This window comes from Callorhinus ursinus, unplaced genomic scaffold, assembly GCF_003265705.2.
Source record: "Callorhinus ursinus isolate GAN/ISIS: 27379988/994484 unplaced genomic scaffold, GSC_fseal_2.0 scaffold10, whole genome shotgun sequence".
NCBI lineage: Eukaryota > Metazoa > Chordata > Mammalia > Carnivora > Otariidae > Callorhinus > Callorhinus ursinus.
The window spans coordinates 67,594,460-67,622,001 of record NW_027397072.1 but is presented as its reverse complement, the minus strand read 5'-3'; the positions used below and the strand labels follow the sequence as shown (position 1 = coordinate 67,622,001).

General features: G+C 40.0%; 1 protein-coding gene and 1 pseudogene across 1 annotated transcript; both read left to right on the top strand.

The window, feature by feature from the left end:
- The first annotated feature begins 17,221 nt into the window (after positions 1 to 17,221).
- Positions 17,222 to 17,650, top strand: LOC112821536 (transmembrane protein 242 pseudogene; annotated as a pseudogene).
- Positions 17,651 to 18,007: 357 nt separating this feature from the next.
- Positions 18,008 to 19,765, top strand: LOC112821468 (L-lactate dehydrogenase A-like 6A). The gene has a single exon (XM_025868721.2). The coding sequence runs from the start codon at positions 18,104 to 18,106 to the stop codon at positions 19,229 to 19,231; it is 1,128 nt and encodes a 375-aa protein (XP_025724506.1). The 5' UTR covers positions 18,008 to 18,103; the 3' UTR covers positions 19,232 to 19,765.
- Positions 19,766 to 27,542: the final 7,777 nt, after the last annotated feature.

The window sequence follows — 27,542 nt, the reverse complement described above, 5'->3', positions numbered from 1 at the left end:
GTCCACTGCAAGCTAGAGCTGCTCTTTGTTCTTCACTGTTTTGCCTTGCATTCTCAGAGCCAAATATCAATACTGCTCACATCGTTCCAAATGTTCAGAATCAAAAGTCACATTAACAATTCTTTCTGAATATGCTGTCCATTTTTAAAGGGTTTTTTTTTAATTTATTTACATGGACTCCTTTTCACATTTAAAAAAGACATACACATTTACTTTAAGAGGCAGGTGCCCTGTGATCCTCCAAGAGATTGAAAAAATGCCCTTAGATACTGCTGGCTCATATTTAATAGCACACACAGATTTGACTTTCATTTTGTCCCGTCTTCATTCCGATCATTCATATTTAATGTTACACATACTTGACTCCCTGACTTTTTTTTTAATCTCGTATGCTGAATGGTGCACAAATTAATCCCGTATTCCACTATCCAGCAACTTGTCATTATTTATCAGCATTGACTGAGCTATCATTGTCATCTATTCATTAGCTTTCGAAAGATTTAAGCTTCTTCTCCTGTATAATCTAGCTATGTTATTTATCATATTCTGTCAGTAACTCCTCTTTTTAGTGGTATCCGCTTCACAGCAATAGATCATCTTCTGGGCCGAACTTCTCCTGAATATCAGAACTGCTACTTTTTAGCTAACACTGTTAACCTTGATGGGGCTCGCTGTTTGAATAGATCAAACTCTGTTGTCCTAGTAACCAGCAATGGTGCCTCATCACTAAATAGTCTTGTGACACCATCTAGTTTCTGTAATTCCCACTGAAGAGAGCTACCCACTGCCTTCCCAGAAACATTCTAAGAAAGCAGACCCACAGCCTTCTAAGGAAGCTGGATTTGGTCTCATATGGGAAAATCCTCAGCTCATGAAAGCTTTTCTTTTCAGAGTACATGGGAGAGCAGGTGCTAGTCAGCGATACAGCCCCATTTCCCGGCACTCAAATAGAGGGGGAGGCCTGAAATAGTGTATTCATTTATGTTCATTTCAGGGCCGCTTCTTAAATCTCCTGGGATGTCTGTCCTCCAGACTAACTGGGCTTGGCTCTTAAAGTGAAAACTCACCCTCGCCAATAATCAGCACTCATCCTGACTTCTTAATGGCTTCAGAATCAAAACAAATCTGACTTGTGAATGGCTGGCTCAGCCCACGACTAAAAACAGGCTACATAAGATCAGAGTATGCTCCATGGATGCCAGCAACCAGCATGATATCCTTGGACTAAGGGCAGTCACATTTCCAGCATGTGGCTTCTTCCCATGCCATTTTGTTGTCTCCTGGCTTGTTTCCAAATGAGTACCCAATTAGGCCCTGGAAGAAAGAGATAAAGCAGAGCCAGTGGGTAAGGTAACCTCAGAGAGAAAATGTTCACATACCCTTTAGCATGAATCACAGCAAAAAATAAAATTAAAAAAAAATAGGTTCGTCTATGTGGCAAAAGAAGAAAATGTGAAAATAAGAGGAAAAAAGCAAATACTGATTTGAAAAAATAGCCAAGGCTCTGAATGGGACATACAAATAATTCTTTTCAGTCTAATTCTTTCCACATAGTCAGTCAGTGCCCAACAAACATTGGTTGGATCAGAGTCTTTCTTGAAAGCTGTATCATTATAGCCCCAGTCCACTTCAATAAGGTAAATAAGGTTCACTCATGGATCAGCAGGGCAAGCTCACTGAGGAAGGAACTATTCTATACATTCCTTCAATGCTATGTAAGAAGCAGGTGATCAACAAATACTCATTGAACAAATGGATGAGCTAAGAGATGAACACCTGAGTCTTTCACTGACCTCAGCCCCGGAGCGATGCCTGCTCTACCTCACGAAGATCTAACCACCATGAACTATTCCATTTGAATCTTACTGTAAAAGTTGAAATTTTCTATCATAAACTTGGCTTTTATGCTTCAAGCTGAGAGTGTTTTTACTTGGATAATAGTGTCTCCTCTGGCTTTTTTCTCCCTTACGTAGCCATTTTGTTTAGTATTTACCATCTATGATGGAGCAGACACAGGTGTTGCTACAAATTTCGTGTTGCACTGCACTCCAGGACTTACAGCATGTTTTATCATGGAACCACATTTTGGCCTTAATAAAACTCAGCACCGCACAGCATGACGTTCACTATAATCTAATTAAATACAATGCCAAGGGAAATATGTCACTGTGAAGGTGAAACACACATTATTTCCTTCTCCCTTCTATGCAAGGGGCAGCTAAGGCACAGTTTAGTAAGAAAGTATTTAACGCAGTAAGGTTCAGCGATTTGCCAGCAAGACAAAAAAAAAGAGAAAGAAAGAAAGCAAGGATATAGGAGAGAGGAGAAAACATAGAAGAGAAATTTAAGGAGGAAGCAAAAGATGCGATGAATGATCAGCAGTGTTTCACTTATTTTTTTTTCCTTAAACCAAAATCTCAAAGAATTTCCACACTTAGCGATTTCTGAGAGATAATGAGTTTCCCCGAGCAATAGGGAAAAGACAAAAAAGATTTGTTTACCCCCATTACTGACCAGCTTCTTAAAGGAACTTATACAAATAGCTCCCCAAAATAGTGAGAATCTATTTTGTTTCCCCACTCTGGTGTGACAACAGATAGTTAAGGCAAGAACCATCCTCAAAAGGCAGGATGAGCTGAGTTCCAGTCCTGGCTATACGTTTCACTGACTGTAACATAGGGCATGTCAATTGACATTTTGGGCCCTCAGCTTACTTATTTAAAAGGTAAAGACATTGAGTCAATTATCAATGCTAAGAACCAATATTGATTTTATGTAAGAAAATCTACGCATCTGAACTTCTGTCTTACCTACACAATGTAAAATTTCTGGTAGGGTCAGTGGATGCTTTAGCTCACAATGCAAGTATTCACAAACCTAGGACACTAGACCAATGCTCAAGCACATCAACACTCCTCTCTCCTGCAGCCTAGGAGACGTGGGCAAATGAAGGAATGCAGTACTTTCAAATGTGATTTACTGATGATCAAGGAGGTGGCTAGTGTCCCCCTTTTAGCAAGCAACTCCAATCTCTCTAAGAGGCTCATGGGTCCTCTCTCTCAGTTTGTAGGGTAGAAAATGTATCCCTCTCTCTCCGTAAGAGAATGAGAATACCATGGCATTCTACTTCCATGAGCCACTTTAAAGATTCCTTTTCTCTGTTAAACACTAGAAGTAGGTTTAAGACTTAGCTTTGACCACCTCTTAAGACGTCATGTGAAGGTGAGTCTAATATCTCTTAAAAAAATGGAGGCAATGCCCCCTATGGTTCTCAGGTTTGAGCTTCACCTGTAAGTCCAAGACAACAGGAAGAGTCCCACTGAACATTTGTCAGATACATCTTAAATTTTATACAGCCCAAAGAGAGTCCTTTCTTTGACCACCCTCTCACCAACAAATAAAAACCTGGTCTTCTTCAACTCATCATGATGCTACTAGCCAACCTACCAGCTGCTCAAGCCAGAAACCTAGAACACAGTCTCAAAGTCTCTTCTCCCCTACTCCCAACCTATCAGCAAGCTTTCTTGACTCCACATGCTCCAGCACCAGCCTGGATCCAAGCCACCATCATCACTTGCTGAGATTCCTGCAATGGCCTAACTGGTCTCCCAGCTTCCACTCTTGCCCAGCTGTATTCCATCCTCCACCCAGCAGCCAGCCAGGGCAATCTTCTGAACATAGAAGTCAAATTATGTGACACTCTGCTGAAAACAACCCCAATGCTTTCTAATCTGCTTGGAATAAAATCCCCCAAGTCCTCCCACATTACCAACCCCACTTACTCTATTTTCCCACCTACTCACTGCTTCCCAATCACTTAGGTCTTCCTTATTTTCTTTGATATAGAAGCTCATTTCTACCTCTGGGCCTTTGCACCCACTGTTCCTTCTCCCTAGAACACACTACACCCAGATCTTGTCATCTGAGCGAGCATTCAAACATTTCCTCCTCAGTAAGGCCTTCCCTAATTATCAATCCTACCAATCAGTTATTCTCTATCATAACTTTTTATTTTTCCCTTAGTTCTATGCATAAGTCAAAATTCTCTTATGTATTTATTTGCTTGTGCAGGGGTACCACTTTACTCTCAAACTTCCTAGCATAGGGCCAGGCCATAGTGCTCACTCAATGAATTTTTGCTAAATAAATGAATTTTCCCCTCAGATTTCATGTATGAAGTGATTCTTCAATGAGCTTCTGTGAGCTAACATCTATGAATCTTCAGAGAAGGTAGCAAACTATTACAAAGACTATTGGCAGTCCTTACTTGGGTTACTGCTTTAAATAAAATTTCTTCCAGGATGCCTGGGGGGCTCAGTCAGTTGAGCATCTGACTCTTGATTTCGGCTCAGGTCACAATCTCAGGTCATGAGATCAAGCCCTGCATGGGGCTCCATGCTCAGCACAGAGTCTGCTTGAGTTTCTCTCCCTCTGCCCCTCCCCCCACCTCTCTCACTCTCTCTCTCTCTCTTCCCTCCCCCTAAAATAAATAAACAAATCTTTAAAAAATAAAATAAAATTTCTTCCAACCATTTAAAGTATTTAGTTCAATTCTGGGGTGCCTGGCTGGCTCGGACGAGCATGCAACTCTTGATTTTGTGGTTATGGGTTTGAGCCCCATATTGGGTATAGATATTACTAAAATAAATAAATAAATAAACTTAAAAAAATAAAATAGGGGCACCTGGGTGGTTAAGTGTCTGCCTTTGGCTTAGGTCATGATCTCAGGGTCCTAGGATCAAGCCCCACATCGGGATCCCTGCTCAGCGGGAAGTCTGCTTCTCCCTCTCCCTCTGCCTCTGCCTCTCCCCTTGCTTGTGCCCTCTCTGTCTCTCTCTCTCTCAATTAATAAATAAAATCTTTTAAAAATAAAATTAAATAAATAAAATAAAGTACTTAGTTTAAAAGGGCTTTTTCTGAACCCATTCAAAGCTATTTTTTGTTTTGATATAATCACACATGAACCTCAATTTTATTTTTACACTTCTATTAGATAAATATTAGATAATATTATACAAATATTAGATAAATGTCTACCTCTGCTACAAGATAAGATTTTTCCAATAGCAGATCAAGAGAAACCCACAAAACTCTGTTGAAGATGAAATGACTAAATAATTTTTAATCTAAAACAGGATACCATGAGTGAAAGGGAGCACTATTAATAATTATGCTGAGACAACAACATAAACTAGGATATACTGTCATCCTAATTAAAGGCCACATAGGTAATTTCAAAAATGAGATGTGGTTGTTTGAGCTAATTTTTTATTTCTGATGGGAGAGTGTGTTGGATTATTGATTTTTTTTTAAAGAGAAATAGGAAGGAATGAAAAGAGAGCACAATATGAAAGAAACCAAAATAGAAAATAATTACTTTTTAAAGGATTTATTTTTTTTAGATTTTATTTATTTATTTGAGAAACAAGAGCATGAGCAGGGGAGAGGGACAGAGGGAGAGGGGGAAGCCGACTGCCAGCTGAGCAGGCACCACCCAGGTGCCCTGAAAATAATTATTTTTTAAAAATAGAGTGCAGATAACACTACTCAATAAATATAATAAATAAGCCTACTTTAGGTCTATATTTTGGTGAAAGGAAGGGCTTGAGACGAAGAGAAGGGTGAATAGACGGGGCAAGGACAGATAAGCAGAGAACGGCAGATGGGAAGAAAGAGAGAAGCAGGGTAGCTGGAAAGAATGGAGGGGCCATGAATGGACCCAAGAAGCTCTCACACATTGGGTTTCTCAGAAGAGAGATGCAGAGATGGATAGCGGCAGAAGCCTGGGGAAGGAGGCGGGAGTGAGCAGAGAAAGGAGTTCTGCTGCAACACAAGACCAGCAAAGGCTTCCACCCACCTCACAAGGAGCTCTGGAGCTGGGAAGGCCCTTCTGAGCTGTTCCGAGTTGGAACAAGGGAGCCCGGTCTTCAAAGCCCAGTGTCGATCAGTTACTGGATGTGGACCGCGTCTGGGAGGAGGGATGACTTTGAGTGAGGCGTTTAGCTGAGGCTCTCTCCAAAGAGAGTTGAAGGCACAGAGTCCACCACTGTTTAGTTAGGTCATTCAGTTTTTTCCTCTTCCTCTTTGCCTGTATGTATAATCTTCAGCATATTCCTAATCATCACTTCTATGCAGATGAGGAAAGTATATGTACACACCAGTTTTTCAATATTTCTCTTGACATATTCTTCTGGGTTAAAATATCCTTGAGGGCACAACTTGCACCTCGTCCTTACTATTGGATCCCAGTATCTCCTAAAATAAAGCCAACTCACGTGGTAGATGTTTAAAGAATTAGCCTCAGGGAATCAAAATGGGATTCACTCTGACCTCTGGGAACTTCCACATTCTGGAGCCAGTTGAAAGTGACTACTTCCCTCCTAATGATGACTTCTCTGAAAAGAACTGCCCATATTTTCCTTGAAATAATTAATAAATTTCTCTGTCGCCTAAATTATCATTCCTTTCTTCAGGCTACCCCTGAAATGCTGAGAGAAATCCATCTCTCCCACCCTTGGATCTCATCAATGAGAACATTCAAATATCTCAGGTTGCTCATAATTTTAACAGCATAGTAACAATGATGATGAATATTTTTAGTAAAACTGAACTTCTTCCAAAAGTTCTAAATACCCAGGCTTGATTTTTCTGTATATTTCTCACCTCCTACTTTTCCAACACTTTGAATGATGATTTTTAAACTAAAGAAAACGATCCCTGGACAATAACAATATGTAAAGCTATTTGCCTGTCCCTTTTTTCCTCTAACAAACTTGCTACAAATGTATAGTAAGACCCTTAGGGAAAAAAATTGAAACCCAGGGGCAAACTGTCGTCTGAGGCCTGCCCAACTACACAAGGAAGTTGAGATTTTTAAACATGTGGGGTCATTTATTAAATCGCCTTTTTTGTTTTGTTTTGTTTTGTTTTGTTTTAAAGATTTTATTTATTTATTTGACAGAGAGAGATAGCGAGAGAGGGAACACAAGCAGGGGGAGGGACAGAGGGAGAAGCAGGCTTCCCGCTGAGCAGGGAGCCTGATGCGGGGCTCGATCCCAGGACCCCGGGATCATGACCTGAGCCGAAGGCAGACGCTTAACGACTGAGCCACCCAGGCGCCCTAAATCGCCTTTTAATAACCACTTCTAAACGTTTGGATTTTCATTTGTCAGTAGAATGGGTCACCCTTTAAACTGATAGCTGTATAAAAATAATTTGGTTTTAACATATTATTTGTTAATTCCTCATATTTCAATTAACTTTGTTGGAGTTTTGTTTTTGTTTTTTTTTTTTTACTTACAACTCAGTTTGCTACTTTTACTAAGGATTTTTAGATATTTGTGATAATTAGATTTTTCAGTCTCCTGTTAGAAGTTTTGGCTTCTCCTTCAATTCCTTGCCACTGGCAGAGAAGAGTCACTGGATATTCTGATGGCTTAAACAAAACAGGCCGCCATCTTCAGAAAAAGTTAAACCGGGACAGGCAAATCTCAGAAGTAAGATTCTAAAGATTTCTAGCTATAAGAAAAGCAGGAAAGGTGAATGAAGGGATGGGTAGAAACAGGTTAAAAGGGATTAAAAATACACTTTTCATGATGAGCACTGAGTAATGTATAGAATTGTTAAATCATTATATTATACACTTGATGCTAATATAACACTGCATGTTCAGTCTACTTCAATTTTAAAAAAGAAAGAAAGAAAAGTAAAACTCTTTAAATTTTCATTCATGGATTATATTTCCATCAAGGTAGCATAATGGAGTCAAACAGATCTGAGTTCAAATTTGCTGACCAGCAGTGTGGCCTGGGGTAATCGTCTTTACTGCTCTGAGCCTTGATTTCCTCATTCATAACATGATCAGCTCTAGGGTCACCGAGAGGATCTAATAGACACTTGCGACAGCATCTGGTGCAGAATAAGCAATTCAGAAAATAGTAGCTATTACCATTAACTCTATTGTTCAGGGTAAGTGCTTAAAATATACAAAATGTCAATAATGAGCACACATAGTGTAGCGTACTTACATTCATGATTGAACATCAAACTATGTTTAATGATGATTGGACTCCAGATTCATGATTAGGCATGCAAATAATTAGGAACACCTACTTCTCAAAGTACAACGCTTTTAATGACCTCTGAACTTTTTTATTTTTCCTTTCCTAAAAGAATTCAGGAGTTTACTTTCTTCTTATCTTGGTAAGTCTCAGGCTGAGGGGCAGACCACACACTACTGGTTGTAGCTGGGAACACACACCACCATCATCCTTCTATGACAAATTACTCCATTAATATTTTCAGGTGAGTCTTTCCATAGACAATTTCAATATCCCTCACCAGCCATTTGTCCTACATCTTTTTACGTTATGCATACATCTCTCCACCAATCTGCAATAATGACTTATGAGAACATTTCCCTGAGCGTATGTTTAAAACATCAGTCAGTATTTTTCTTTTATTATTATTAATGAATATATTTCTTTCACATTGGCTGTCACATTTTTGGTGCTTGTCACAGGCTTGTAAACACTAACAAGATTAAGAAAAGCTTTGAGTTATCTGGATAATTGCTTACCTCATATAAGGATGATCTGGCAATTCATTAAATTAAATTATGAGTGAAGCACTGCTGAGTAGCTAAGAACATCAGCTATTTCAGACTCAGTAAGAAGTGGGAAAGTTTGGGAAAAGTCTGAGCTGAACCCCAACCGAGCTTCTATTGATCTGGCTGGGTTTTTTTATTTTTAATTAGAAACTGACTTCTACAGTCATTGTACATTAGCTACAGATTAAAACAAGTGGGGAGATTTGGAATATACTGACATTTACCTAAAAAATCTGATATTATATGCTGTTCCCACAAATGCAATATTAAATGGAGCATTGAAGTAATTATCTGGATAATTAAAAAACTGATGATATGCTATTAAGGAAAGAATGGGAAACAGGGAATGTAAACTCAAATCATCCATTAAAAAAATCATTGCCTCTCTTTTAACCACTATTAGTTTCCAAATGAAATGCCTCATTTAGGTGACAAGAATTTCCAAAGCAAAGAAAATATTTCAAAGTGATGATGTCTGATTGTTTTTCAAAGCATTTGAAAAACAATGATTCACATCTGTAAAAAGAGACAAACTCTGTCTATGGAATCACAAGTAAAAATTTTGCCTACATTACTGAGGTTTTCTCACAAGGTCAGCCTTGCCAAATGCAAGCTCAAATGAGAAGCAGGAAAACAAGGTCTTCGATGTGTTTGAAATGCCAGTGAAGCAGCTTTTCCTCCCCCGCTGTCTTCCATGAGATCACAGTGGGTGGAGAAGACACACAAAAGTTAAGGCAGCGAGACAACCCAAGACTGGTTTGAAAACAGAAACTGGAATCGTTCATACAGAGATCGTTGACATCATCAAAGCATTTTCTCTTAGCCTTGCCATCCAGATTTATTACGTCTTTCCCCCACATGAAACCTAATAGGATGTGAACCAGAAATACAAGTCCAGACCTGTCTTTTACCGTCCTATTCAGCAGCCTTCCTCACTAGCCCGGGCTTCCCAGGACGAGATGATGAAGCTTGGGACAGACCCAGGAACAGACCCGTCTAACCCCCAGGCCACCGCTTCACACTCATATGAATTGTTCTCTTTGAGGGAGCCCCACATCAAGCTTTCTTTTGACAATTTAACATGAAACGTTGTGTCACACTGATCAGTCCCTGAGTTCACACTCCTTGAACAGGTTGAATGAAGGAAAATAAACCCACCATCTGTTCCTGACACTTGTTTAATTTTGGAGGGAATATAAAATCTGACTAACTCTGTAAGAAGAGCCGAGAAAACGTAAACAAAGCCTCTTAATTTAAAACTGACTAAACGCATGTTTTTCCCAGCTCCAGACAATCTGCTCTCTTCCAGCTGTGCTTGCTCAATTCTGCATCATTCTGGGAGCCCTGGTGTCACAGCAGTGAATAGGCAGGGTTCAGTGGAGATGAGACTGTGCCAACCTGGCCTCCCCCACAGCATACAAACGAGTGCCCTTATGAAAGCATTAATAATGCAGAGCACATCAAGGTAGACGGCTTGGCACGGCCCTGAATGCACATCAACAGAGGCAGCCGGGACTCGCCAGCCTGAATGTGTCGGCACAGGCTGACTGCAGGTGTGCCTGGTCTCCTAATCGCCAGTCTCCTTTCCCGTCACCCTCAAGGGCTTCATGAATAAAGATGAAGGACAAACACTTTCTGCCTCTCTTTAGTACCTCAGCAGGTGCACACTTAATAAACTTTCTTATCTCTCTGGGTACGAATGACCTCAGAGATTCCACAAAACCAAACCTGTCATTATTTTTTTCTCCTTCCGTCCACAAAAAAAATATGTCCGAGCCACTGAGGAGGAGGAGAGAATGCATGGATGACAACAGTAAAAGAAACAAATTAATCTCGGAGAGATGCAGAATGTCCACACAGAAAATATCCACCCACGGTCACAATGTGCCTCTTTCCTTAGCAACCCATCTGCTCCACTTACCAAAGAAAAACCACCCAATCCAAAAGTTTTCACATGTTAGCGTGTGATAAGGAGTCCCTGGGATCTCTAAGGAAGATTTCCAAATAGCTTTGGAAAGAGAAATTTGGTTTGTGTTAATTTGATCATCATCTGAAGGGATGGCCAGCCCCAAACTCTAAAGCTGTATGCAACTCCTACAAACTTTACATGTAGCATCATGGAAAGCATAAAGGGGGAAAGGGATATTACAGAGTATTTTCACATTGTGATTTAAGATCAGATTATGACCTTTAAGACACCCACAATAATATCAGAGTATAAAGACACAAATTTATGGCTGAGCCAGTCAACAATTAAACACATTTTTAAAGGTACAATGATCTAAAAGTAGATTTGTTTTTATATGTGACAGCTTCCTTCATTCCGTAGTGAGTAACACATAGTAGGCATTTGCCAATGCTTTGCATGCTTGGGTGACTTAACACTGAAAAATTGTGGATCTTGCTACTGATCTCTCTTGCTTCCCTAAGTGTTCACTGCCTCCTTCTACCAACCAGTTGAGGTGGCTTCTTCAAATACACATGCCAAAAAAACATAATATATAAATCAGAGGACAAAGCATGAAAATCAAGGGAAACACGAACTGAAGTCAAAAGACAAAACAAAATGAAGACAAAAATGCAAACGCATTGTGTACAGTTCATAAAGGCCCTATCAAGTTTCTTCCAAACTTCCTGAGAGCCAAAGGAAAGAGAAAAGTAAATTTCTCTGAGCAACATATACACTTGTGTTACCAGAAAAGATCAAACATCCCAAGTCCTCAGAGGAAAGAAAGTTCTAAATTAGCACCAGTGTGAAAAGCAAATGTTCCCATGCATTTTCCTTACCTGCTGGTACACAAATACAGCAGATCTTCTCCTGCTTCAGACCTCCGTAGTCACTCTTCTGCTCTCCGAATGCCCTTCCCCCCACTCAGTCACGTGCTTCAGTCTCCTACCGCCTCCAATCTTACCCCAAACAACATAGGCTCAGTGAGGCCTCCTCAGCGCCCCTGCTTAAGACTGCAGAGCTCCAGTCTTACCCTGCACTGTCACGCTCTCTCTCCAGTTCATTTTTCTGCATTGCGTGTACCATCTTCTCACATACCATAAAGCACATTCATTCTGTCTATTGTCTATAACTCTGGGCCCATCACCAACTAGAACATAAGTCCACAATATCAGAATGTGTCTGTTTTGTTCATTACTATGTCGCAGGCCCATAGTATCTGGCAAATTTATTAAATGAATGAACAAATGGGCAAGTTCTCAGTATTATTATGATGTGCAACAGCTTCCCTTTGTGAAGTAATTCCACTGGGCAAGAAATTTGGTTCTATTATGTACACATTTAGTGATGTGGCTTGATCCAAGGTCAGATTTAAACCACCTATGGTGGCTCTTAACCATATCTGGTCACAGACTCCTTTGAGATTCCCAAGAAACAGACCCTCTAATGTAATGCTGTCCAATAGAAATATAATGCAAGCCACACATATCACGTTAAATTTTCTAGAAGCCACATTTAAAAATGAAATTAATTTCAATAATGTATTTTGCAGGGCAGCTGGGTGGCTTAGTCCGTTAAGTGTCTAACTCTTGATTTTTGGCTCAGGACATGATGTCAGGGTTGTGCAATTGAGCCCCAAATTGGGCTCTGTGCCCCGTGTGGAGCCCACCTAAGATTCTCTCTCTCCCTCTGCCCCTCTCCCTCCTAAAAAGTAGGATACACAAATTGTCATTTCATTTTTTGCATACACAAATTGTCATTTCAACACGTAACACTATATAAAATATTATTAAGCCATCTAGTTTGTGGTAATTTGTTAGAGTAGCCACAGGAAACTAATATATAAAAAAAAAAAAAAAAAAAAAAAAAAAAAACCAAGATGCAAACTACCAAAATCAGGAACAAAAGAAGGAGCATTGTTACTGACCTTTCAGAAATTAAAACACTAAAAAGAAAATATTATAAATTACCTTATGCCAGGGTGCCTGGGTGGCTCAGTTGGTTAAGCATCTTCCTTTGGCTCAGGTCATGATCCCTGAGTCCAAGGATGGAGCCCTGCATTAGGGTTGTCCCCGTTCAGCGGGGAGTCTGCTTCTTCCTCTGCCACCCGCCTCTTGTGCGCTCTCTCTCTCTCACTCTCTCTCTCAAATAAATAAATAAATAACCTTATGCCATGAAATTAGAAAGCTTAGATGAATCCTATGAATTCCTAGAAAAACACAAATTTCCAAAACTGAATCGATACGAAAGAAAAAATCTGAATAGTCTTACAACAAGAAAATAAGTTAACAATTAAAAATTCTCTCACAAAGATGAGTCCAGGCCCTAAGGGCTTCACTGGTAGGTTCTACCAAATATTTTAAAAGGAAAAACTACTGATCCCTTACACATTCTTTCAGAAAATAAAGACAGAGGAAGCACTTCTCATTTCATTCTATGTGAACAATATTATCCTGAGAACAAATCCAGTCAAAGACATTAGAAGAACAAAATACTACCAACATTCCTCATAAACATGGATGCCAAAATTCTTAACAAAATACTAGCAAACTGAATCTAATGACATATTAAAAAGCTTATACGCCATGACCAAGTAGGATTTGCCCAGGAACATGGCTAGTTTAGTAATGAAAATCAATTAGTGTAATATACCATATCAATAGAATAAATGATAAATCTACATGATCATCTCAACAAATGCAGATAAAGTAATAGACAAAATCTAACACCATTCTTAATTTAAAAAACAAAAACAAAAACCTCTGAACAAACTAGGAATGGAACCTGACAACGAGCATCCACAAAACACCCCATAGTTAACAGCACACAAGATAAAAGGCTTAATTATTTCCCCCAAAACTGTTACAATGGAAGGTTGTCTACTCTCTCCACTTCTATTAAACAATGTACTACAAATTTTAGTCACTATAAGAAGACAAATTAAAAGAAATTAAAGGCATCCTGACTAAAAATAAAGACGTAAAACTGTCTTTAATTGCAGATTAAATGATCATACATATAGAAAGTCCTAAGAAATCATAAAACTCTACTAGAATTAATAACAAAGTCACAGGATACAAAATCAATATACAAAAATTAATTATATTTCTATATATAGCCATCAAAGAATCTAAAAATGAAATTAAGAAAACAATTCGGGGCGCCCGAGTGGCTCAGTTGTTAAGCGTCTGCCTTCGGCTCAGGTCATGATCCCAGGGTCCTGGGATACGTATGCCCCACACCGGGCTCCCTGCTCCCACTCCCCCTGCTTGTGTTCCCTCTCCCACTCCCTCTCCCACTCCCCCTGCTTCTCCCTCTCCCACTCCCCCTGCTTGTGTTCCCTCTCTCGCTGTGTCTCTCTCTGTCAAATAAATTTAAAAAAAAGAAAGAAAAGAAAACAATTCTATTTACAATGACATTTAAAAAGAATAAAATATTTAAGAATTACTTTAACAAAAGAAGTGTAAAATTTACATACTGAAAACTATGATTAAGCCCCTCCCCAAAAATCTATAATTGCTGAAATAAAGTAAAGAAGGTCTAAATAAAGGGAAAAACTTCCCATGTTTATGGATAGACTCAATATTGTCAGACTGATCAATAAATTCAATTCAATCCTTACAAAATCTCAGGAGGACTTTTTTGTAGAAATTTACAAGCTGATCCCAAAATTTATATGGAAAAGTAAAGAACCTAGAATAGCCAAAACAATTTCAAAAAAGAACAGAGTTGAATCTTTTACACTGTCCAATTTCACAACATACTCAAAAGCCATAGGAATCAAGACTGTAGTGTTGACAGAAGGACAAATATATAAGATCAATGGAATAGAATTAAAGATTCGAGAAATAAAATCATCTGTCTTGACAAAAATGACAACACAATCCAATGTGGAAATGATAGTCTTCTCAGTAGATGGTGCTGAGATCATGGGATAAGCACATGAAAAAAAAACAATAATAATAAACTTAGACCCTTACATCATAAATACATAAAAATCAACTAAAAATGAATAATGGACCTAAATAGAAGAACTAAGCATATAAAACTCTTAGAAGAAGATACAGAAGACAATGTTCATGACACTAAACTAGGCAAAGAGTCTTTGATATAGTGCTAAACACACTATTCATAAAGAAAATAAATCAATATATTGGACTTCACCTAGGAAAGGTAAAGTTGTAGAGACAGAAAGCAGATCAATGGTTGCCTAGGGCTATGGCATGAGGGAACTCCTTGGAGTCATGGAAATGTTCTAAAACTTGATTGTGGTGATGGTTACCAAGTCTATAAATTCAACAAAAATCATTGACTTTTCAACTGTACACTTACAATAGGTGCATTTATGGAGAATAAATTTGATCTCAATAAAGCTGTTTTTCTAAAATGTGAAATGAGCAGTCATCTACCTTCCAGAAGTTCATAGTCTAAGAACATACAGATAATGTTTAAAAAAAAAAAAAACTGGTATCTGTTAATTCAGAGAATAACAAAACACTGGAGGAGGGAGGTGATATTACTTCAACTGTGTCAAAGTTACTTGTATCAAAAGGAGATCCCTGGGAGATGGTAAACATCCTGACATTCTCCTGACATGTTTTTCCTCCTGGCATTTTACAATGTTTAGTGTCAATGGATCCTGAAGCAGAAGACAGTAACTTAAATCTCGCAACAAGGTGTGAGCAGCCCAGGCACCAGAGAAAATAAAACCACAAAATCAAGACCCCCCCAGTAAGCTGTGCAGCTTTTTCCTGGAGGCATTTGTCAAGTTCTAAGTTGTTCAGGACAACAAGCTAAGAAGCAAAGCAGAAAACTGGAGCTAAGAAACTAAAAATCTAAGCATTGCTCAGAGCAGAAAAAATTTGGAGTTTCAGGACCTTCAAGGATGAATGGCCCTTGTAAACATCCCAGATTCTCAGTTGAAATCCCTGAAAGGCCATACTCTAGATGAGAAAAATAAACCAACTGACATAAACACTGAAATCCATCCTTAAATCATCTTCACCACTAGCTGAATCAAGGTGATCTGCCCCCACTGAGTCAAACTGCTGGCTGAAAGAAAATTACATCTCCGGAGGAATGTTGGTTCACAACCTTGGAGCTCCCTGGGAGAAATTCAAAACTTGCACCTATACACAAAGGGCAAGGAGAGACAGAAGAAAGAGGCAGACCACTCCAAATTGGGAGGTGGCAGGCTTCATAAGCCAGGGAATTTACATAGAAGGTTTGTCTTGGGTGTCTGTAATATACTATATCTTCATACCTACCCACTAGAATCTTGAAAGTTTATATAGAGGCCTTACCAGGGTTCAGTAACATATACTGTCCAGATGGTCTCAACAACATATTGTTCTCTTAAGGTTGCAGCCTTGAAATAGCTCCAGCTATGAGCAAAACATACAATCCAAGGACAGAGGAGGGGATGAGGGCCTCCAATTGCCCAGGTCCAAGTGGCAGGTCAACCAGCAGTCACATCGTCTTGATGACCTCTTCCAACAAGGAATAACACATCAGCCAGATTATGTGTAAATTGTGATACACAAAATCTGGCATTAAATGGAAACTTAGCAGGCGTATCAAGAGGAAGGAGCAAATAAGCATAAAAAGTGAAAATATATAAGAAACAGACCCACCAACAATCCAGATATTGGAATTTTAGATATTGAAGTAAACGTTTAATATGTTCATGAAAATAGATTGAGATGTGGAGTATTTTATCAGGGAACTAAAATCTATGAAAAAGTCCATAATTTAAAACCTTCCCACAAAGCAAATTCCAGGTCCAGCGACCTTCACCAGTGAATTCATCCAAATACTTAAGGAAGAAATAATGCCAACATTACACAAGCTCTTCTAGAGAACAGAAAAAGAGGGAACACTTCCCGGTTCCTTTTACATGGTGGGCATAACCTTGATACCAAAACCCATTGAGGATGTTAGAAGAAAAAAACATAAACCAATCTCTTTTTTGAATAGAGATCCAAAAATTCTAAGCCAATGCAATTCAGTAATATATGAAAAGTGCAGTTCATCACAATCAAACTGAGTTTATTCCAAAAATTTAAAGTTGATTTAACATTTTAAAAGTATTTTAATTAATCTATGAATTCTACCACAATCACAGAATAAAGGGAAAAACTCACATTTTTACCTCAACAGATGCAGAAAAAAACATCTGATGAAATTGAACATGGATTCATAATTTTTTTCTAAAGATTTTTTCATTTATTCATTTGAGACACAGAGACACAGAGAGAGAGAGAGAGAGAGAACATGAGCAGGGGGAGAAGCAGAGGGAAGGGGAGAAGCAGGCCCCCGGCTGAGCAGGGAGCCCAACGCAGGGCTCGATCCCAGGACCCTGGGATCATGACCCGAGCCAAAGGCAGACGCTCAACCATCTGAGCCACCCAGGCGCCCTGGATTCATAATTTTTAAAGTTCAGTAAAATTAGGAGGAGAAAGGAACTTCCTTAATTTAATGAATGGTATATTTTTAAGACCTACAACAAATACTACACTTGATGAAACAGTGAAAGTTTGATCCATCAGATCTGGAATGTAACAAAGAATGCCAGTCAGCACCACTTTGTCAACCTTGAACTAGCCAATGAAACAAAACAAGAAAAAGAAATAAATGGTATAAGAAATGGAAAAGAGACCCAGTAGTGGAGGCTTATAAACATGGGGACGACCGGTGCGGGGCCTGGACCGCCGTCCGCTGGTCTCGACACTCCGGGATCCACAGACGATCGGCTTTTCCTGGTGAAAGATGGAGTTTTCCTTGGTACTGTGGCTGCAGCAGGAATGCTAGCCGGATTTGTTACAACATTATCATTGGCTAAAAAGAAGAGCCCTGAATGGTTCAATAAGGGTAGGATGGCCACAGCCGCCTTACCAGAGAGCGGGTCTTGCCTTGCCTTGCGAGCCCTGGCTTGGGGCTCACTTTACGCGTGGTGTGGGGTTGGTGTGATCAGCTTCGCAGTCTGGAAAGCTTGAGGAGTTCACAGTATGCAGAGAAATGGTGAAGGCGGCCATTTGGAGGCAGAACACACACACCTTATTCTTCCCCACAGGGATGCAGTTCAGAAAACTTAACCCTGTTTTTATTTGTACTTATTGGGATTATTTTTACTTGGCATCTGTAGCAAAAATAGAAAATCAGTAATCCCAGGGATCTGTGTTGAGCCATTATATATGTTAAAGACTGAAGAGAATTTGTGTTTATAAAATTTTCACTTCAGAATTCATTCGCTAGAGAAGCCCTTTTCCCACCCTAGTCCGAGGCAAGTACTTTCCTGGAGGCCCTTGAGATGCCCCGCAGGCTTGCCGCCATGCGCAGCCGCAGTAGGGGCTGCGGGGGCCCTCCGACCGCACAGCCTTGCGCAGCCGCAGTAGTGGACTGAGGGGCCTCCCAACAGCCACGGGCTTGCGCAGCCGCAGTAGCAGGTAGAGGGGGTATGCAACGGTTGCTTGCAGCTTTTCCTCGCGCCTCAGAGCTTGTCTGTCGCTTCCCCCGGTTCTCTTCCTCCGCCTCTGGAGTAAGTGGCCATGAGTTGGGCTGTGGGAGTCCTGCGGGCCGGCCGGAGAGTGGGCGCTGGGAGAGTGACTTCGTCATGTCTCTGCCGGCCGGCGGGCCTCCCGCTCACGGGCGCCTGGGCGGTCACCCCCGTGTCCAAGATGGCAACCGTCAGGTGTGAGCTTATCAAGAATTTCACTTCCGAGGAGGCCGTTCATCACAACAAGGTCTCCATTATAGGAACCGGATCAGTTGGCATGGCCTGTGCTATCAGCATCCTGTTAAGGGGCTTGACCGATGAACTTGCCCTTGTGGATGTTAATGAAGACAAACTGAAGGGTGAGACCATGGATCTTCAACATGGCAGCCCTTTCTTGAAAATGCCGACTATTGTGTCCAGCAAAGATTACCTTGTCACTGCAAACTCCAGACTCGTGGTCATCACAGCAGGGGCACGCCAGGAAAAAGGGGAGACACGCCTTAATTTAGTCCAGCGAAATGTGGACATCTTTAAATTAATGATTTCCAGCATCACCCAGTATAGCCCTCGCTGCAAAATGATTGTTGTTTCCAATCCAGTGGATATATTAACTTATGTGACCTGGAAGTTGAGTGAATTTCCCCCAAACCGTGTTATTGGAAGTGGTTGTAATCTGGACACTGCCCGTTTCCGTTTCTTGATTGGGCAGAAGCTTGGTATCCACTCTGAAAGCTGTCATGGGTGGGTCCTTGGAGAGCATGGAGACTCGAGTGTTCCTGTGTGGAGTGGAGTGAACATCGCTGGCGTCCCTCTGAAGAATCTGAACTCGGATATAGGAACTGATCAAGATCCTGAGCAGTGGAAGAATGTCCACAAAGATGTGATTGCTAGTGCCTATGAGATTATTAAAATGAAAGGTTATACTTCTTGGGCCATTGGCCTTTCTGTAGCTGATTTAACAGAAAGTATTTTGAAGAATCTTAGAAGAGTGCATCCGGTTTCCACCATAATTAAGGGTCTCTATGGGATACATGAAGAAGTATTCCTCAGTGTTCCATGTATTTTGGGAGAGAGTGGTATTGCAGACCTTATAAAGGTAAAGCTGACCTCTGAAGAACAGGCTTGTCTGAAGAAGAGTGCAGAAACACTTTGGGAAATCCAGAAGGAGCTCAAGCTTTAAAGTTACTTGAAACTACCTTTTTGAAGTTACTGAAGGGATAGTAGTTAGAGGGTTTTGTATGTCCAATTTTTTTTTATAAGTTTGAATTTCTAGAAGTTGGAAACATTAAAGGAAGTAGAGTGAGTTACCTGTTTATTTAGCCCTCCAGCTTTTTCATTTAGTATCCAGATGTCAGGATGATTTTTTTTTTCCACAATGATTCAGTGATTGCATCAAAGAAGGTGTTTTTGTACCACTAATGTACCAGTACTTGCTCTGTGTGTGTTGGTTGCAGTTGCTCTTTGGTCCAAAAGGGATTAGGATATAGGTGTTTGTGTTACAGAAGTGATAATTTTCATTAAGTACATGTTCTTTCATTCTGGATGGCTTATACTTACTGTGTTCATTTATATACCGTTTTTAAGGCATTGTAACTTCCTCTACAATGTAAAAATAAATGTACATACAGAAGTAAAAAAAAAAAAGAAATGGAAAAGAAAAATAAAACTGTCCATATTCACAGATGACATAATTATATAGAAATCTAAAAGAATATCTATGATCTATTAGAATTAATAAGTGAATTTAGCAAAGTCATTGATATAGGTCTAAAAACAAATTAGATTGTATATTTACATACCAGCCAAAAAGAAGTTAAAAGTAAAACTTTTTTTTTAAGATTTTATTTATTTATTTGTCAGAGAGAGAGCACAAGCAGGGGGAGTGGCAGGCAGAGGGAGAAGCAGACTTCCCACTGAGCAGGGAGCCCATTATGGGACTCGATCCCAGGACCCTGGGATCATGACCTGAGCTGAAGGGAGACGCTTAACTGACTGAGCCACCCAAGCATCCCAAAAGTAAAACTTTTTAACATATTATTTTAAATTGATACTTTTACTCAAAAAAATTAATACCAAGAAATAAATCTAATAACAGATGTTCAAAACTCAGTACAGAAAACAACAAAACATTACTGAGAGAAAGTAAAGAAGACCTAGATATAGAAATTTCCTAATTAAGTAAGGGAAGACTCAACATTGCAAAGGCAACAATTTTCGTCTATGTTGCTATAGATACATGCAATCCCAATCAAAAGTCCCTGCTGAAATTTTTTTATTGGAAAAGAACAAGGTGACTAAAATTGATGTGAAAATTCAAGGGGCCTACAATAGCCACAGCAGTCTTAAAGAACAACATTGGCAGTGTGGGGACCAAGGGCAGGCCTCCCCAAGATGGGCCACTTTGGCATGAACATTATTTTGAGTTAAAAGCAATCAAAACCCAGCAGATTCAGGAAAAGCTCTTTACCTCCCCCTCAACTGCCTGCTTGTACTAGGAAGAGAGTTATTAATAGAGAGTTTCTTTACCTAAGAAACTTATCTACATAATAGGGCAATCTTTTTTTCCAAACATGTCCTTTGACCTTCTTGCTAATAGTCTTTCTCCCCTTTGTATACCCAGACCCCTACCCCTCTCCATAGCTCATAGAAGCATCATGTTGCCTCACTGTTTGGAATTTCCATGTCTGTGTGAATTCCCCATATGTACCCTATTTTTTTTTTCATTTTATTTATTTACTTTAAGTAATCTCTACACGAACTCACAACCCCAAGATCAAAAGACTCACACTCTTCCAAATGAGCCAGCCAGGCACCCACCCCATATGTACACTACTAAATTTTATTTTCTCCCATTCATCTGTTTCTTATCAATTTGATTCCTAGTCTAGCTAGAAGGACTCTGAATGGTAGAGAAAATTCTTCCTCCCCAACAGCAGTGTGGTGGGAAAATGATGATCTTTACATTAAATGGTTTTTGAGTAAATGAGATATCCATATTTCATATCTCATTAAAAATGAATCTCAATCCTGCCACATAATACACACACACACAAATTCCAGATAGATAGCTCCAAATGTAGAATGTGAAAAAATAAAGCACCTAGATGATAACATAAGAAAATATCTTGACAAACGTTCATAAACAGGACACAAAAAATCACTAAGCATAGAGTTTATCAAAAGACAATTTTAGGATAGTAAAAAGTAGAAGATATTTACAATACATATATTCAACAAGGACTTATATTTCAAATATGTAAAAAAACACCGTAAATCAACAAGTAAAACCAACAACCAGTTTTAAAGAATGGGCAAAAGAGGACATCCATATAACTAATAAATTTATGAAACCCTATTCAACATCATTAGTAATTAGGAAAATCCACTTTAAAATCGCAATGGAATGTTATTACACAAGAAGATTGGCTTTTTTTTTTTCAAAACAGACTATATCAAGTGTTGGTGGAGATATAGAATAATGGAAACTCTCCAACATTGCTAGTATGGATACAAATTTGTGCAACCACTTTGGAAACCAATTTATCATTATGTACTAAATCCGAAGATACCTATATCCTCTGACCCAACATTTCCACTTCAAGTTGTATAGCTAAGAGAAATGCATACTTATGAACACCAGACTCTTGCAAGGATGTTCATGGCACATTATTTGAAATAGCCAGAAGCTAAAAACAGTACAAATGTCCATCAATAGCAAACAGGATATACAAATTATGAAATATTCAGAATTTAAATGAATTAACTAGGGCTATTCAAAACATGTATAAATCCTAAAAACATAATGTTGAAAGAAAGAATCCAGGCACTAAAAGGGTACTTGCTGTATAAATCCACTGATATAAATCTTATATAAAGCCAGAATAGGTTACCTTTTGGGAAAGGGTAATGACTGAGCAAAAGGGAAGTTTTTTTTTTGTTTTTTTGGGTTTTTTTTTGTTTTTTTGTTTTTTACATTTTATTCACATTTATTTTTCCCTTTTAGTGTGCTCACAGAAAATTAGAACACCTTAAGCAGGAGTTTAATAGCAATTTTTGTAAGCAAAGTTACATTCCATCTCTAAGTCAAATGCAAAAGGGAAGTTTATGGGGTGGTACCAATGTGGGTTTTTGTTTTGGAGGGTTTTTTTTTTTTTTTTTTTTACCTGAGTGATAACATGGGTATGTCTATTTGGTAAAAATTCTTCATGCTAATATATCTAACATACATACATATATGTGTGCATTCATATATATGTGCGTGTATGTTATATGTCATAAACAATGTTTCCTTTGGAAAATTCTGTGGGAACGCAGATTAAGTGCTTATTGAAGAATTTTGAGAGCTAACAACTTGTTGATTGGTCGGCCAGGATCAGAGCGGTCCTTCTTCGGGAGGAGGCAGAATCAGCAAGATGGCCCCCTGACCTACTTTCTATCAGGAGATATATTGATGGGAACTTTCAGATATGCTCCACCTGAGCCCAATCAATGTGCCTCCTTTGCAAACAGCAGGGCAGAAATCAGTTGCCGTCTTTCCAGTGCTGGAAATGGATTCACACTGTTTCATCTCTACTTTCTCATCTGCCACCCCCACCACCCACCTACCAATAATCATGGCCATTTATTTTCTAGTGCTCAGGCAAAGATGGGCCTGCAATCTTTGTCTCTAAATGAGAAAAAGGTGGCTGATCCCTATGGTACTTTGGGACCAGTTTTCTTGACCCCCAGGCCTACTCTGCAATGCTTTGGGAAAGCAGTCTGGACCAGAGAAATAGCTATGGAATCATGGACATAAGGGTGATGGGGAAAGACGTGGGTTGACATGGGAGGAGGTGGCTGAGGCTAGAACCCTGGAGAGATCAATGCCTGCAGTCAAAGAGTGCATAGACCTAGAGAAGCCAGGAAAAATAGTGACTGCATAGGGGCAGTCAAGAAGCAAAAAGACACCATAAAATCAGGAGATGGCTGTTCTAATGTGTCTACACATTCTCTCCAGAAAAATTCTGATTCTCTGCCCATGAGCCTCAAGGAACAGGAAGGAAACGGACAGAAGCAGGCCCTGGCTCCACATCTCGGCCCTCTAGCAACCTCCGTCTAAGAAGATGAGACAGAAATTTACCGTCTTTTTCCTAGGATGTCTCAGAAACAAAATTACATTGTCCCCTCCTCCACACTACAAGTGCATACTATCCCGGAGCAGACCCTTCCTCTGGGTCTCCCTTCAGAGGCCCTGAGGCAGAGAATGTTGTATCTAATATGGACAGATCTCAGGGCAACCCTGGGTGTGGTTCAGAAGAGTCACAAGTGAGGGGCCAGTGGCCCATTAGAACTAAATTAGTGCACAACTACGAATACTCATTTGTCATATAAATGCAAGGTTTGATGCAACCCACTGGGCACAGAGACACAACGAGCTCCTCCCACAGGGAAGTGGGGAAAGTGGTTCTTCTCTGCCTCAGCATTCAGGACGCCTCTATTCCTACATTGGATCTTTTTCTTCCACCCCAGTTTAACCTCAGATTTTTCATCACCCTGTGACAAAGAAAAAATAAAATGAATGAAATGAAGCCAGTTCCAGCACCTCGACCTCTGCATTTCTAATCTCAAGTTTCTAAACTTACTCTCTTAAGCATCCCTACAGCCAAATGATCTGCCCTCCCAAACACAGCCCTAGACCCTCCTACCAGGAGCACCTCCCTCCAAAAGCCCTTTCATCTGAATCATAGCACCTTATGATCCCGTTAGTGGTTCACTCTCAGTTCTCTCTGCGCTCGAGCTTCTCCTCACCTGCTGCCTGGTTCTCCTGTTCCCAAGCAGAGACCTCTGCTGCAGGTGAGCTCTCTCTCTAGGCCCGGCTCCCCCACCCCACCTACCTTGGCTTCATTCTCTGCTCCTACTTCAACCCATTCCTTTCCTTTCAAACACCTTCACTTAAGTGAAGCCTGTTCCTAGCCTTCCTGACGCTGACCTCCTTCTGGGACCTTGTACACCATATCTGCAGTCCATAATTTGCACTTGTTATATCCCATGGAGCGTGTGTGGAGTGTTTTAAAATATGGTCAATTGTAGGCCCAGGGTTATCACCACAGCTGTCTCATAAAAAGTCTCACAGGATAACATTCTTTAGCTTAATGAATATTTCCTGGTCCGGGGTTTGTCTCCTAGACTTGGAGGCTCGGACACCAAATGTGCCATCATAGCAGACTGTTTCCTAGGAAGGGTTTATATGACCCAGGTTCATAAGTCCCATTCACTTGGAGCCAGTACATGAGAGTGGTGCTGAGTTTAGACACCTAGGCCAGACCTGGATTCAGACTCCAAATCTACCTCCTTCTGACTGTGAAATTTTGCACCAGGTACTGAACCTCTCGAGGCTATATTTTCTTGTTTGTGAAATGGAGTTATTAACAGTAACACCCTCAAAGATTGTCATGATGATTGAATGAATTAATACATGCAAAATGCTTGGAACAAAGCCCAGCCTGTAGTAAGCACTCAATAAAGGTTAACTATCATTTTTTAAATTAAATCAGAAGAGTAATTTATAATGACAAAATATAAGTCTCCCAAGGAAGTTATATTCATAAAATCTAGCTAGCCTAGTTGGTGTTTTATATACATGGACCAAGACCAGGTAGACTTTGTTAGAGGATTCAAATAATGAGTTGCAGAAGAGCATGATGGTTAAGAACTTTGGCTTTCGATACTGGTTTACCACTTAACTGAGTAACCTTGAGGACCGCTTTCATTTCTCTAAGCCTTAGCTCCTCATCCATACAACAAGGCTGAAGACAGGATCTTCATCATACAGCTGTTGTTAAAATTAATGGAAAAAGTCTACACAGGGCTTCACACTGTGCCTCGCACATAGAAACCCTAAGCCCCAGTCCAGTTTTCATTTCACTATACTCAGCGACCTCTGGAAAAAATCAACCTCTCTTTCTCTCCTCTCATTGTTTTATTTTCTTCAACACCCAGATAGCATCTTCTGATGTTATGATCTTTATGCAAACTCATGAAAAACATCCACAAGGCCTAGATGATAACATGCATGTAGATTATAATACATGCCTAGATTATAATACATGCTGGTCTACAGTGAGGAGGCAGGTGCCAAGAGAGAAGACCCACATTTGGGTGCGACCCTGCCATTATCATTTGTGTTCCGTTGGGCTGGATATCTAATATTGCTCCACTTAATTTTCCCCATCTTGAGGGATCAACAATTAGTATGGAAGTGATCTGGATAGTTTAAAGTACTATACTATGTTAACCACTAATAGCAATAATAAAAAATTTCTATAATTAGAGGAGGAGCACATAGTGGAGGGAAATCTACTAGACTCCAAAAATAGAATATCTTGAGTGCCCCAACCACAAATGAGGGAAACTCATTTTCTACAGCACTGGCCTGACACGTGAAATGAGGGGGGTAAAGTTCCTTGAAGGGACAGATTCTGTAGAAATGGCAAACAGAATGAAAGGCCCATGTGGAAGAGATATTAAGGCAACTCACTTCTGTCAGTGCAGAATTAAGGTGAGCAATAAAGCACAAAATGAAACAGAATTGGTTTCTCAGATATTACCTTATCCTCTTACCATCCATTACAACTGTCAGCTCCCCAAATAAGGAACATGGACTAAAACCCAATTCTGGCAAGAGACGCATTCTTATTTCTCACTTATCTGTACTGGGGTCTGTTAGAAACTCAAGACTAGGTTTTCTTCTATGCCTAGAAAAATATTACATCTGCCAGTCATTTGCAAAAGATGAACAATGAACATTAAGGAAAACAATGGACTCTCAAAATAAGTTCTCTCCCCAAAGGGCACTAATAGAATATTTGCCTCAGAGTCTTCAAACTCCAGAACACACGGGATATTCTGTGGAGTCCTACACAGACATAGCTCAAAAAGCCTCACAGCTCCAACAGCTATGCATATTAAGGGATGGATCTCTAGGAATATCCATGTTGGCTGATAACCAACATCCTACTTCTGACCTTCTGGTATGATGGAGGTTAAAATGCAAAATGCTTCACAAAGACTGTAAGTTAAAGTTCACAGACATTTACACCTTGATGTTAACAAGTGTCAAATCTTTTTGTGGCCAGGCGTGACCTTTTCAAGGAGGAAGAATACACACTGAATCAAAAAGCAGTGGACACCAGCCACTCTATAATTTTACCTCGGTCAAGCCTCAAGCTGTGGCTACTGAGGCCATTGATTGAAAAGGACCACTTCATGTTATGGAACCACTTCACTTATGAGAACCTTCTATTTCATCTGTAAGAGGGATGACATTACCACTTGGAATGTGGCCATCTGGACAAGAGGAAGCGGAATTAGTCGATTTATTGAAAATCATACTAAGAAGCAAAAAATATCTTAAGAGAAATTTAATGTTTCATCAAAATAAAAGACACTGTAATCCCCCAGAACACTGACTTGAGTAGATAAAAGAAAATTAGAAAAACCGAGAAAGTTCAGTTTATTTCCTTAATTGAAGGAGACGAACTGTTTTCTACATCCCAAAAGATGCAGGTGACAAAGAAATATATTCTGAGGGACAGAAAGTAGTTCTCTGAGCAGGGAAAACAAAAAAGAAGCTATTTAAATATCTGAGGTTTATCAAAGGGGAGGGCAACTGGGAAGTAACTCCGGGTGTGGGGCTCACTGAGTTCCTCACAGAACGAGGCTTGATTTAAGGGTCGTAGCGTCTGCCTGCCCCCCATTCCGCGGAGCGCTGTCTACCCCAGGTCCTGCAGGAGTCTCGGTGATGACAGAACCACAGAATTAGAAAATGCCCTGGAAAGCCTCCAAAGATAAAGCCTGAAGTTTTACCCACATGACAGGGGAAACAAGGGCCTCAAAGATTGATCATAGGAGCCCACTTCTTGAGAAAGCAAATATGACACAAAGCTGTGAGCAGCCTCAAGAGGCACAAAAGCCACTTACATCTGTAGTTACCTCAGTACCAAGTGTCAGTGGCTTTTTACCAAAGCCCGAAGGGTCATCTGAGGCTATGCACGGGAAAGACTAACAAGGCGTCTTTCTTCGGGGCACTCCCATTCCCAGCAGGAAGTAAAACAAGTCCCCTTCCTCATTTTGACAGACTGAACCTTCAGAACCCAGATTAGGGGTTTGCAATACGAGGCAAAGGGCAAATGAATCCACTTTAGAACAACTGGTCAAACAGCTTTCGACTGGGGTTATTAAGTAAAATATAGCTTCTCAGCTTGCAGAATCAAATTGTATGGATTTTTCCTTTTCAAGATCATAATTTGGTTCCCTGACTCATACTCTATGTTTGGCACCTACCATCTTGAGTGGAACTTCCTAGACCTGACCAACAACCAGAATGAAAGACAAAGGGGACACAGGGAGTGAGGGAGCCTTGGAGAAAAGGCTCAAGAACCACAGAATCACCATCCCTACGGTGGGACTTGGAAATAAATGCATCTCATCTCATCGCATCTCAAAAAGCTCAT